Below are 13,637 nucleotides of genomic sequence, written 5' to 3'. Positions count from 1 at the left end.
CCTTGCAGCGGCTCAACAGTATCAGTTTTCTCTTCAGCTTCATCTTGGGGAGCCGGGAAGTCAAGGCAGACTTTGAGGGGACATGATGGATCATTCTCTTGCATTATGGGAAGGGAAGCTGTCTCTTCATGGATCAAACTTTCCACCACAAAGGGGTCATGGCCAGTGCCCTCGATGGGTTCAACTTCCATTTCACTTGAGGAACCGAAGCTGCTTCGGAGTGGTGCCTGCGGGCTTAACATGAGACAAGGGGAAATCGATTCGAGCCCACGAGCTGCCCTAAGCTCAGTCTGCTCGAAGAAGCCATTGCTCTCAGTACCCTAACTCAAAATTAGGGCGTCTAATCAGATGATGGTACAATTGACACAAGATTAGTGGGGCTACTAGGGTCAAACTGGCTTTTTGCCCCATTTGTAGACTCGTCTTTGCCAAGAGTGGGACTTGGATCTTCATAGATAACTAGCTTCATCATGTCCCGAGTAACCGTTTTGGTGTTCTCTTCATTCCATATTTTTCCAGCATCATCGGCATCAAGGGGAGTTAGGGGAAAGAAACGGCTCTCATCTTCGGCAGAGAAGTATTCCATGGTATCCTCTTCTTCACCCTCAAAACTAGAGGAAGTTTTGGATCTGTGCATGTGTGCACGTTGCATAGGTGTGCTTCGGGTGGGTGGGGGCATTGGCGTGTGTGCGCCCTTTACAGAAGGAGTTCGGGTGACCTGGACATCAACCTGGGCTTGAGTAACGTGTTCGGCTTTAAGAGGCTTGATGCCATGAGCATGTGTGTGTGACGGAATGACCGCGCGACCATCCCTCACAGAGTGAGTAGACATGTGCTGGGAGGGGGAACTAGGAGGTTCCCCCTCGTGTGCTCGAGCAGATGCAGTAGCAATACTGCCCTCGAGCAGTGCAGTGCATATACAAGAGGTGTGCAGGGTCGGGTACAAGAAGAGCCAAACCCTGATAGTGTTCAGAGGTAACCTGAGGGTTACCCCGAGGATGTGCATGGCCAAGTCCAAGAAGACTCGAACCTTGACAGTATCGGAAGGTAACATGAGAATTGCCCCGAGTGGTCCAGTGTTCATGCGAAGGATGTGCATGGCTAAGTCAAAGAAGACTTCAACCCTGACAGTGTTCCGAGGTAACCTGAGGGTTGCCCTAAGGATGTGCAGGGCCAAGTCCAAGAAGACCCAAACCCTGACAGTGTCCTTAGGTAACCTGAGGGTTGCCCCGAGTGGTGCAGTGTGTATGTAAAAGGGGTGCAGTGCCAAGTTCAAGAAGACCCGAACCCTGACAGTGTCCCAAGGTAACCTGAGGTGTAGCTAGAATGGATGGTCCACTAGCTTTGGTGGATGTGTGTGAGGTGGTGGCTTCAAAGCCACCTCCTCCTGGTGTCAAACATCCTATTATAGGGGCCCGCAATGATAGAGGATGAGAGGTAGCCTCGTGGTGACCCGCAGGAGCAACGACAAATGAACTGTCAGTAGCGGGAGAGGGAGGGGCAGCCTCCGAGTTGCCCCGAGCAGTGGGACCGACAAGTGAGTTGTCGGTAGTAGGGTGCGTGCTGTGTGTGGTGGCATGTGTGCCACCAATGAAGGGTGCGTTGGCAGAGGGTCCACCAATGCAAGGAGGTAGGGAGTGAGGCACTTTTTGGTCCATCCTCACCTCAATCTAGGTCAGGACCTAGGAGCGTGACACCAGGTCGATGCTTAGGAGAAATATCGGGAGCAAGGTTCACGGAACGTGTTCCTGATGAAGACTCACGAGTGCGGGGATTACGAAACCCCCAACTCAGATGTAGGGGTCAAGCAACCCCGAGGACAGGTGTGTGTGTAGTGAGCTTGAATAAAAAGAAAGGAAGGTCAAACAAGAATGATCCAACGATGGGGTAGTGTGTCCCCAGTGGAGTCGCTAAGCTGATTAGGTGCCTCGATCTCGCCCTCGGGGTCGGGTTGACTTGGTGGTGTCGTTCTGGGTTTGAGATGGACCCAGGACCTGAGATCGCTCTCTCGGGAACCACATAAAGAAGATGCGAGCAGGAGTACCAACCAGTGAGGGAGGAATTAAGGTCATGTGGCGAGACTTACCTCAAGTTGGTCTGTGACACGCTCTGGCTAGCTCGCGTTGGCGCCCACTTAGATCACGTTGGAATGCCTTCTGGCCTATGGCCGGTTTGGAATCGCCTCCCTTGACCTATTTCCCTTTTCCTGCAAACACAAATACACACATTAAAAGTACAAAGGAATGGGGCATAGGTCCACACCTTGTTACTGGGTGAAGTGAAAGTCTGAGAACAAATTTGACCAGGCGGTTAGGCTGGCACAGTGACTAGACTAGTGCAGTGACTGACTTGACGTAGTAGAAAGATGGGTACAGTACCTCAGACCAGCACAGCGACAATATTACTCGACGGTAAAACCAACATCGATCAGCCTGACACGATGGCTAGTCTGACGTGGCAGATGGGCACGGTAACTCAGACAGCCACGACGATAATACTGCTCGACGATAAAACTCGTACGAGCACAAGGCTCAACCTCCTCGCTGGTCAAACAAGCGACAGAGAGAAAGAGAGGAAGTGAAGACTAGCTTGACTCTTGCTAGGTTTTCCAAAAGAGACGAAAGTGAAAATAAAAATGATGGTGAAATAAGACTGATAGAAAATGAGATAAAATGAGAGAGAGATGAATTAAAAATGAAAATAAAATAGAATTAAAAAATGAAAAAGGGAGAAAACTAAAATAAAATGAAATAAAGTACAATAAAGTAAATAAATTAAAATAGAGTAAAGTAAAATAAAATAAAAGGGATGGAAGAAAATAAAATAAGATTAGGTAATAAAATAAAATAAATGAATAAAATAGAGTAAGGTAGGGTAGGATAAAATAAGTGAGGCAAAAATAAATAAAATGAAATGGTGTAAAGAGAAGTCAATTGCGGTAAATGAAATAAAATGAAAGGAAGGAGTATAATGGAATAAGTAAATGGAAAAGAGTGAAAGGAATAAAATAGGAGGGTTTAATAAATAAATAAATAAAAAGATGAATTACTTGAAAGAGAGAAGGATGTTGGGTAAGTGGGTTGATGGAACTAAAGTTTTAAAAAATAAAATAAAATAAAATAACGCTTTAGGTAAAGGTGAGAAAGAGTTGAGAATTGTGTTCTTTTGTGAAAGGCTGTAACATAGTATAAGAAAAAAGAAATAATGCATTAATTTAAGAGAGAGAAAGTGACAGTGATATATGGGTGAGGATAGTATAAAATAGTAAAGAAAGGTACAATTTGGTGAACAGAGAATTGGGGTATTGGGTTATTAGGCTTAGAGAGTGAAAGAAGAAGAAAGTCACGAGGGGGTTATTGGGTCATTGTTTTTGTAGATGAGTTTGGAGGAAGGACGAAAACAGGATGAAACGAGATGGGTGACGCGAAACGAAAAGGAGCGGAAGTAAGGAACAAAAAGGAAAGAAAGCCTGAAATTACAGAGAGGAAGATCTTGGAAGGGCCGGCGGTTGCAGGCGGCAGGGAGAGGATGAAAGGAGGCCCGTGTGGTTTGATTTTAGAGTAAGAGAGAGAGCAGAAGGTTGCCCTGTGGGTGAGAGTTGCAGAGACTTTAGAGAGAGAGAATAGTAGGTTACAGTGGGGTATCTGTGAGGATTGGGGATAGAGAGCGAGAGAAAGGGCAGCAGCCAAGCTGGGTCTGCAAAGGCGAAAATAAATGGTGGAGCAGCGGTTGAAGAAAGAAGAGGGTGAGGTGGATGGTGATTAGAGAAGCAGAGCTGCGGAGATGGTCGCTGCAACTAATGGCTGCATTTGAGAGAGAGGCAGAGGTGTGGAGATGGTGGTAGCTGGTTGTAGTGGAGGCAGCGAAGGTGAGGAGGAAGAAATTGATGATGGCGAAGGAAGAAAGGGCCGAGACTGAAGGTGGCTCAGCTGTGGAGGAGATAGCTTGATGGAGGTGGCCGAGCAAGGGTGGGGCTGCAAGGTGGCGGCAGCAGCAAGGATGGGTTGCAGCAGAATGGGCTGCAACGAGGTGGTGAAAAGAGGAGAGAAACAGGGAGGGCAGGAGGTCACAAAGCAAGGTTGCCGGAGGCCTGTTGGGTTTTTTCTCTTTTTCTTTAGTTTTAGAGAGAGATGACGATGGGAGGATGAGTTGCAGGTTGAGGAAGAGAAAATGGGGCCGTACGAGGTAGCGGACAGAGCAGCAGGTGGCTGAGAGGGGCAACAAGGGGCTGAGAGGTGGAGGATAGGGTCTGAGAGAGGTGGAGGACAGGGGCTGTGGTCACGGGCTTGGTGGTGAAGAAAGTTCGGTGCTGCACGGCAGCGGGGTATGGGTCGTGCACGGCTGTGGCATGGAGATGGGTTGCGGAATTCACACACGGCGTTGTGGTAGAGTTCACGCGCGGCGATGGTTTGTTTCACTGCCGGCGATAGGTTAAGTTTCACATATAGCGATAGGTTATGTTTTACATACGGTGATGGGTTATGTTTCCCCACACCGCAATAGATTATGTTTTACAAATGGCGATAGGTTATGTTTTACAAACGGCGATAGGTTATGGTAGGTGGGTTGCATAGACCGCGTTGGGTAGAAAGGTTTGGGGAACAAAGGGTAATATGTTATGTTTAACGAGCTGCAGTAAGGTGGGTTGCACAGGCCGTGTTGGGTAGAAAGGTTTGGGGAATGGTGGTCGTGCGGGATTACGGATCGTGCGAGGAAAAAAAAAAGAACACGAGGGTGCACAAAAGGGAGGAGATGGGAAGGTGGGTGCACAAAAGGGAGGTGATATAAAGGTGCACAGAACCAGGTGGTCATGAAAGACTATCGAATAAATAAGGAGGAGCTGGACCCGAGGGTATACAGGGAGCAGGTGGATCGTGCGAGGAAAAAAAAAAGAACACGAGGGTGCACAAAAGGGAGGAGATGGGAAGGTGGGTGCACAAAAGGGAGGTGATATAAAGGTGCACAGAACCAGGTGGTCATGAAAGACTATCGAATAAATAAGGAGGAGCTGGACCCGAGGGTATACAGGGAGCAAGTGGATATGCAAGGGATAAAAGGATAAGTAGAGAGACATTGTGGTCATGTTAGACCACAAAGAGAGACAGGAGAAAGTTGTGGTCGTGAGGGACTATAAGAAAGAGGGAAGAGGAGCATTGTGGTCATACGAAACCACAAGGGAAGGGAAGAGAGAAGAAGAAAAGAAGCAGTGAAATACATATAGTGATGGGTTCCGTTGTCAATAAAAGAGGAGAGAGAAAGAGAGAGGGAAGAGAAAAGAGAAGAAGAGAGAGAACGAAAGAGAAAGAGAGCAAGAGAAGAGAAAGAAAAAGAGAAAAGACTAAGAGAAAGAAAGTTGGACCACAAGAAGGGAGAGGAAAAAATTATGGTTGTGAGGGACTACAGGGAAAAGGGAAGATGAGGGTTATATGAAACAGCAAGGGAAGGGAAGTGAGAAGAAGAGAAGGAGAAACAGTGAAACATATACGGCGACGGGTTCTGCTCTTCGTGAAAGAGGAGAGAGAAAGAGAAGAAGAGAAAAAAAATAAAAAGAAAAAACAAATGAGAAAAAGAGAAAAAACAGATGGATTCGAACAACTCTTGATAGATAAAAACTGATGATTAAGATTCATGTAACTGACCCTACATCATTAAGATAAAGATAAATATTGAATTGGATCAATTTGAACAATCTTTGAAAGAGGTACTTAATTAAAATGAAACGATCCCGACATTGATTACGATCTTTTGAACTTTTTAATGTTTTTGAAAGGGATTTTGACCCACAAAATGTTATTTTCCCAAGAAAAAACATCTGGGCCAAGTTTAAGCGACAGTCTTTTTCCAAGTATACCTAATTTGCAATTCGAAATCGTTTCGGATTTTGGCCCAGCAGCAATTGCAAAGTGTGCAACAATAATGACAAGTTTGGCTGCCTATAAAAAGTGCACAAGAAACTATGTTCACATGTGAAACTATGCTCACATGTGACACCTATTCCCCGCAATCGTCATGAGGACTCCCATTCATCCTCTCCTAATCTGATTTCAGGAACAGTTTCATGCTCGCACGTGACTCCCTTCTTCTCCATGGAAAGAACCTCACGGGTTTAGAGTGGACTTATTGGATTTTTTTAAAAAAAATTTAGTTTAGTCATAGAAATCAGAAATTAAGATATGATCTTTAATAGAGTAGAATGAATATTCATGATTCATGTAGTCAATCTTAATTAATTAAAAAAAATCTAAAATGATGATGATGAGTGATAGGAATCAGACTTGAGATGTAACATTGCTTGACATCAATTGCTAACGAGGTCATTGGACTCTCCCTTTATGTAGACCATGGAGCATGATTTTATGCTTAAGTGATTTTTGCTCTTTGCTCACAAAGGATAGACTTGGTGGTTGTTTTAAGACCTAAAATTATTTTTGAATTTATTCATGTGATTCAGTGCTGAAATTAGTTCTGAACTTAAAAACTTGAAATTACTTCTCGCTCACATGCTGAATTGGCGGTGATGAATGTCTTTTTATCGGTTATGTAGTGGAATCATAATTAAATAATACAAAGAACAAGAACAAGGAGCATTGGGTGATTCTAGGCTTCTTTAATATAGGATCGCCCTCCACAAGCTCTAGTAAATTGATCCTTCGGAATTGAATCTGGATCAATGTAAGGACTCAATGGAGAATATTGAGGTTGTTAATGGCCTTGGATCGGGGGCTCTTGAGTCGGGTTTGTGCGCCATATTGGGCCCGGAACTAAGTACTATAAGCCTAGAATGTTTCATTATCAAATTTAGGCCAACACTCGCATCACATAAACTCTTTCAATAATATATATTAGATGTGATACGAATTTCATGGATCCTAATTTTATGGATCCGAATTTTATGAAATTTGAAGCGTCTACTCTTCTCATCAATATACAACAATAAAAATATTAAAATAATTATTCTTAAAAATTAAATCGATCAAAATACCCCTAAAATTTTTTAGAGATATTTTGATTATTTTAATTTTTATAAATTATTTTTTAATATTTTTATTAGATTCGTCTATTTTTTAAAAATATGTACTCAAAATTTCAAGTTATTTAGATATGTAGAAAAAATGTTAAAATTCAAACATAAAATACGTGACCACATTCGATCGGTCAAGATTCAATCTGGATAACTAGCAGGCTCACCTCATGCTCTCCCATTAGATACATGGGAAATGTTTCTATATTTCCTCTACAACATATACGATCTATGCTGCCCCTACCATCCAGCCGTCCAATTTTGATCAAGAGAGTCACTCACCGTTTGATCTTAGATCTGATGTCTCAAAGTATTTTATTTTTATTTTTTTTATACAAATTGTATGAATATGAAATTTAGTAAGTGTCATCTTCTCATTGGGATGTACCTATAAAAAATATTTTTTTAATAAAATATAATGATTAAAATACCCCTTGAGACTTTCAAAGGTATTTTGGTCATTTTATTTTATTGAAATATTTTTTTTAATATTTTTTGCTAGTGTGGGTTTAATAGAGGATTGGACGTCCAAAATTTGGTGTCAAAATAGTTTACAAAAAAAATTAAAAATAAAATAGTATACAGACATGACATTGTGATTGAAACAATCTTAGCCTTCCATTCAAAATGGAGAGTTCGAAAAAGAGAAATATATAAGTTTTATGTTTTTTCCATATTTATGGAGCGCCAGACCAGCTAGGGCTGCGACTTTTGGGCCGTGTTAATATGAATGGTAGCACAGCCTGGCCTAGGCCGCAGCCCGGCCCTACCGTTTCAGGCTCAAAACTGGGAGCATCCCTCAAATGTGCGTATAGTGTTCATAATCCCTGTGGTACTCACGTGCCCTCTGTAGTCATCTACTATTATTTTTTCTGGTCAGGATCGCAATAATTATGTTTGCTGTACATAATCCCTGTGAAGGTACTCACGTGCCCTCTGTAGTCATCTATTATTAGTTTAGTCCGGATCGCAATAATGCACTAAAAAAACGCATACATATTATGTATCGCTTAAGAAAAGCAGAGGTGATCCTCATGGCCGACGAGGCGCAGGTGATTGTGCCGCAGCGCGGATGCAACACCCGCAAGCACTGCACCTTCACCGCTGTTTCCATTTCCTACGCCAAGCCTGCCCGCTTCTGCCTCTCCCGCCTCTTTTCCTCCTCCACCACCACCATCACCACCTCCACCTCTTCATCTTACATTCTCCGAGAAATCTCTTTCACTGCAAACCCCACTGAGCTCCTTGCCATTGTAGGCCCTAGCGGAGCCGGCAAGTCCACGCTCCTCGACATCCTGGCTGCTCGCACCGCCCCCACCTCCGGCCATCTACTTCTTAACTCGGCCCCTCTCCATCCCAAAACCTTCCGGAGACTCTCCGCCCATCTACCCCAACACGACCCCTCCCTCCCTCTCCTCACTGTCCTCGAGACATTCTCCTACGTCGCTCGGCTCCTACTTCCCAATCTGCCTCCTCCTTCCCTCTCTGATTTTCTCGACTCTCTTCTCTCTGACCTCCGCCTCTCTCATGTTGCCCACTGCCGCCTCGCACACTCCCTGTCCGGTGGTGAGCGGCGTCGTGTTTCCATTGGTCTGGCGTTGCTCCATGACCCCTCCGTCCTTTTGCTTGACGAGCCAACCTCGGGCCTTGACTCAGCCTCGGCTCTCCACTTGGTGCGCACCCTCCGTGCTCTGGCCCTGGCACGTGGATGCACCGTCATCCTGTCCATCCACCAGCCCAGCTCTGCAATCCTCTCCTCATTTCACTCGCTCCTCCTCCTCTCTCGTGGCTCCCTCATCCACCACGGCCCTCTCTCTTCCTATCCATTGTTCCTGTCCTCTCAGGGCTTCCCTCTACCAGCTCAACTCAACCCCTTGGAGTACGCCATGGACGTGCTCCCAAACCTTCAACCTTCTCCGCCTCCACCTCCACCACCGCTCTCACTTCCTCAAGTGCCCCCACCTCTGCCACCAGCACTAGGCTACCCGAGCTCTAGAACCAACGAGATTTACACATTGTGTTGTAGGTCATGGAAGATCATTTACAGGACCAAGCAATTACTCCTCGCCAACACCCTCGAAGCCCTCATAGTTGGCCTCTTCCTGGGGAGCATCTACATCAATCTCGGCTTCGACAAGCAAGGAATCCAGAAGAGGTTCGGCCTCTTCGCCTTCACCCTCACCTTCTTGCTCTCCTCCACCACAGAGACCCTCCCTATATTCATCAACGAGAGGCCCGTGCTGATCAAGGAGATATCAAGCGGGGTCTACAGGGTCTCCTCTCATGTGGTCGCGGGCACCATCATCTTCATGCCCTACCTCCTTATCGTCGCCGTCATATATTCGGCGAGCGTCTACTTCTTAGTGGGACTCTGCCGCACCTGGGAGGCCTTCCTCTTCTTCGTTCTGGTGGTGTGGCTGGTGGTGCTCATGGCCAACTCTTTCGTTCTCTTCTTGAGCACTCTCGCCCCCGACTACATCGCCGGAACCTCCCTTGTGACTGTATGTCTCGGTGGTTTCTTTCTGTTTTCCGGCTACTTCATATCAAAGGAGAGCATGCCCGTGTACTGGGTGTTTATGCATTACTTATCCATCTACAAGTACGCTCTCGATGCGCTGCTAATAAACGAGTACTCGTGTTGGGTATCGCGGTGCTTCCTGTGGTTTGAGGGCGGCGGCGGCGGTGGTGAGCGGACGTGCGCTGTGAGTGGCGGAGATGTGCTGTCAAGGAGGGGCCTTCACCAAAGCCACCGGTGGTTCAACGTACACATCATGTTCGGGTTTTTTGTCCTCTTTCGCCTCCTCTGTCTCGCCGTACTGAGCAGACGGGCTTCCATTTCCAAGAAATGATTCTCAAAGTTTCCCCACCGCCAAATTTTTTTCACTTAATTGGTGGAACTTGAATCAAAATTACCCAACCCCGGCATCCATGCATCCAAAATCTCCTCCTTGCACTCGACCCGACCCGACGCGACCCATGCACATTTTAACTTTCAAGTGCAGGGTGGTGCAAAAGGGTAGGGTGGTGCAAAAGGCGAAGAGAAAGTAATAATTGGCCATGTTCCAATTTCGCGTAATTGTTGTCGAGCCTCACACGTGAGGTTTTATGTGGTTAACAACCTTGGAATAATATAAGGTTGGTCAAATATATGGGTGGACCTTAGCAGAGACGCGATATTATCAGTGAAGTTTATAGAAGGTTGAGGCTCTCAACCTTCAAATTAAGGTGCACCTCAAAAATCACTGCAGGTTGTTTCGATGTTAAAAAAGCCTCAAATTTATCATTTCGACTTTAAAAAAAGTCTCAAATTGATCATTTCAGCCTTGAGATGTATAAATATAAAAAAAATTAGATTTAAGTTTGGGGAATAGTGCATTTTTTAATGCATAACAAGACCGTTAATTATCAATATTTTTAACTGTTTATAGATCTGTTCGATTTATATATTTTTTTTAATTTTATAACTACAAAATGAAAATAAACTTTACAGTCATCTTTGCTACTAAAAAGTTATCTATCGACACAATTTAGAAAGGGATTGTATACAATGATATCGTTTACTTTTGATACAAGGTGGTTACAATTCTTTACAACCATTTGATGTGAAAGTGGATAGCTTGGATATATTACGAAGTTCAAAAAATTTTCTTTTAAAGTTTGATCTTGTCAATGGAATAATTGCAGCCACTTCATTTCGCATCCAATGGTGATGAATATTGTGACAACCTTGTATCAAAGTTAATGCTCTCATTCCCATTTAGAAATGCACCTTATTTTGATGTTTTAGGGCCTCAACATTGTACAAACCATATCAAATATCATCGAAAGATAATATTTTAGTAGAAAAAATCTTGTGATGGCAATAATTTATTTTCATTTCTAATTATAAAATTTAAAGCTTCAAAAATAGTGTAGATCGAACATATCTATAAACACTAAAAAATAATGAAAATTGACACCCTAGATGATGCATACAAGATGAACTATTTCCCATACTTGAAATTCATTTATTTTTCACGTCTATGCATCTTGAGGTTGATATGATTGGAGAGCTTTTTAATATAGAAATAAACACTTCTAATGAAGTTTTGAAGTGTGCTTTAATTTGATTCTTTCAAGCCTTAGCCTTATATAAAAATTTTCCAATATTGAGGTCTATTTTTTAGAGTTTTGCTTGCCGGTCTCATGTTACTGTTAGTTCAAAATTTTAATTTTCGAATAGCAAAAAATACAAACATATTGATGCATTTGGGTGGTTTGGGAGTCCAATTTTTTTAGCTGCTCAAAATATGTGTTTGGGAAATTTGAAGATCCAAGATCCAACTTTTAAACCGCCCAAAGCAATAAAGACTAAGTGTCTATAATATAGAAGAAAATACAACCTAAGTGTTGGGTAGTTCAATTCTTATTGGGTGTTCTACTAGAAGTTATGAAGAAGATGGGGTTTGGGGGAAAATGGAGAAATTGGATCTTTGGTTGTATTTCCTTTGCTCATTTCCTTTTTAAAGTTAGTCTCACAGGTTTCGTTAGAGTATTGAGGGGATTAAGGCAAGGCGATCCCCTACCACATTTTTTTTTTATTCTATATGCATATTGTTTTAGTCCGATGATTAATAATATAGAGAAAAGATGTTATTTCAGGGGATTTGAAGTTGGGGATGCTAGTATACAAGTATCGCATTTGCAATATGCGGATGTTACTTTGCTTTTCTGTGATGCAGATCTTATATTGGTCAACAATATAGATACTTTTTTCAATATTTGTAAGGTAATAATTGGCTTGAGAGTTAATTTTAACAAAACCTCCTTGATTGGTATAAATTGTGAGGATGGCTTGGTCCATGAATTGGCAAAGGCTTTGGGTTGTAGGGTGGATCGATTCCCAATCACTTATTTGGGGCTGCCTATTTTGGATAGAAGACTTACCATGTCTGCTTGGGATTTAGTCATCCACTGAGTCCAAACCAAGTTGAACCTATGGAAGCCTAAATACTTATCCTTAGGAGGAAGGGCTAAGTTGCTTCAATCGTGTTTGGCTAATTTGCCCATTTACTAGATGTCAATCCTTCCTATGTCAATCCTTCTTATGCTCGCAACTGTTTGTAAAAAAATAGAAAGGATGATGCGTGATTTTTGTGGGGCTCTTATGGTGATGATAGAAAATATCATCCTTTGAGATGGGATAGAGTGTGAACCCCAAAAAGTGAAGGAGGGTTGGGGATTCGAAGAATTAAATTGGTTAATGAGGTTCTCTTATGTAAATGATGTGGCGGAGTCTCCTTTTGAAAAATCAGTTGTGGTGCAAAGTTTTAGCTGTAAAATATGGGATGGATAGACATGGTATATGGTTAGGGACAGGTGGAAGAGGGGTTGGATCTTCTTTATGGAGACCTATTGTTCTATGTAAACCACCCATTGATGGAAGTATAAGATGGGTTGTTAGTGATAATTCTCACATTTTCTTTTGGCATCATAAGTGGGTTAAGGACTGCTCTTTGAAACTCTTGTTTCATGAGTTATTCAATAAGGTAACCAACCCAAATGCCAAAGTTGTTGATGTTTGTGAAGAAGTGGGTACCCAAGTATTTTGGAATGTGAACTTTTCATATAACAGATTGAATGATGAACTTATAGAGCAGTTGAGCTCTCTCTTAGACTTGCTGAAAGGGGTTACCAATTGCGCCGGAAGATGAGGTTATATGGGAAGAAGGAGTGATGGTGTGTTTTCAATCAAGTCATGGTACATATTTCTCTTTCATGACCGGTGGAGTTGGTCAATGCTACATGTGGTAAAGATCTAGAAGTGACAAATACCTCAAAAAGTTCATATTTTCATTTGGCTTGCGGCACAAGATAAGATTCTCACTGTTGATAATCTTATCAAAAGAGGTAAAATTCTTCCAAACATTTGTTTGATGTATAAGGACGATGCTGAATCTGGGGTTTACCTTTTCCTTCACTGCCAATTTGCTACTAGGATTTGGCATTGGTTTTTGGTCATGATACGTTTTAGCATGCCCATGCCCTAGGATGTGGCTGGTATTGTAACACATCTGTCTATATCCAATTTGCCAAAGGATGGAAAAGCTATTTTGATGATAGCCAGGGGTGTGATTTTGTGGGAAATCTGGTTGGAGAGAAATAGGCGTACTTTGAAGGGGATTGCCTCCCCTTTGAAAGGGTACTCCTCAAAATCAAGCATCCTTGTCGTGCTGGTTGACTGCAACAAAGAAGGTTAGGGCATATCATAAGTGGATGTTATGACTCAACTCCACAATTTCGTCTCTCTGGGCCCCGCTCGGTTTAGGCCTAAGACTATTTGGTGTCCACCTCCCCTTAATATCCTCAAGTTAAATTTTGATGGAAGCTCTCTAAGTAACCCTGGGAGAGCAGGTATTGGGGAACTGGTTCGTGATTCCAAGGGTCTGGTCCTTCTCTCATTTGCAGGTCCGATTGAAGAAGCCACTGCTAATTTTGCTGAAATGACAACTCTTCTACAAGGTCTAAAATTACTTAATTCAAATTTTGTGGGCAGACCTTGTATGATTGAGGGGGATTTGTAGAATGCTATTAAGTGGTATAAGGAAATAAGGTCTCCTAAGAACTCAAATCTCTA

The 13,637-nt window shown here is 43.1% G+C and overlaps 1 protein-coding gene and 1 long non-coding RNA gene across 8 annotated transcripts in view; one reads left to right on the top strand and one right to left on the bottom strand.

Moving 5' to 3' along the window:
* LOC110007130 (uncharacterized) overlaps positions 1-6,480 on the bottom strand; it is an 89,247-nt gene extending 82,767 nt beyond the window's left edge. For all 7 annotated transcript variants that reach the window (XR_016046006.1, XR_016046010.1, XR_016046009.1 and 4 more), the window contains exons 1-2: positions 2,379-6,480; positions 2,087-2,206 (exon numbers count right to left, since the gene is read on the bottom strand). This is a non-coding gene — a long non-coding RNA (uncharacterized LOC110007130). The remainder of the gene's footprint in view (positions 1-2,086; positions 2,207-2,378) is intronic.
* Positions 6,481-7,963: 1,483 nt separating this feature from the next.
* Positions 7,964-10,166, top strand: LOC18432765 (ABC transporter G family member 4). The gene has a single exon (XM_006842865.4). The coding sequence runs from the start codon at positions 8,023-8,025 to the stop codon at positions 9,868-9,870; it is 1,848 nt and encodes a 615-aa protein (XP_006842928.2). The 5' UTR covers positions 7,964-8,022; the 3' UTR covers positions 9,871-10,166.
* The last annotated feature ends 3,471 nt before the right edge of the window (positions 10,167-13,637 follow it).

The sequence above is a fragment of the Amborella trichopoda genome, chromosome 1 (genome assembly GCF_054954075.1).
Source record: "Amborella trichopoda isolate Santa Cruz 75 chromosome 1, AtrichopodaSantaCruz75HAP2 v2.0, whole genome shotgun sequence".
Taxonomy (NCBI): domain Eukaryota; kingdom Viridiplantae; phylum Streptophyta; class Magnoliopsida; order Amborellales; family Amborellaceae; genus Amborella; species Amborella trichopoda.
This window is presented reverse-complemented; position numbering and strand designations above follow the sequence as displayed.

Coding starts and splice junctions, on each gene's coding strand:
- LOC18432765 (XM_006842865.4), top strand. CDS start 8,023: ATGTATCGCTTAAGAAAAGCAGAGGTGATCCTCATGGCCGACGAGGCG.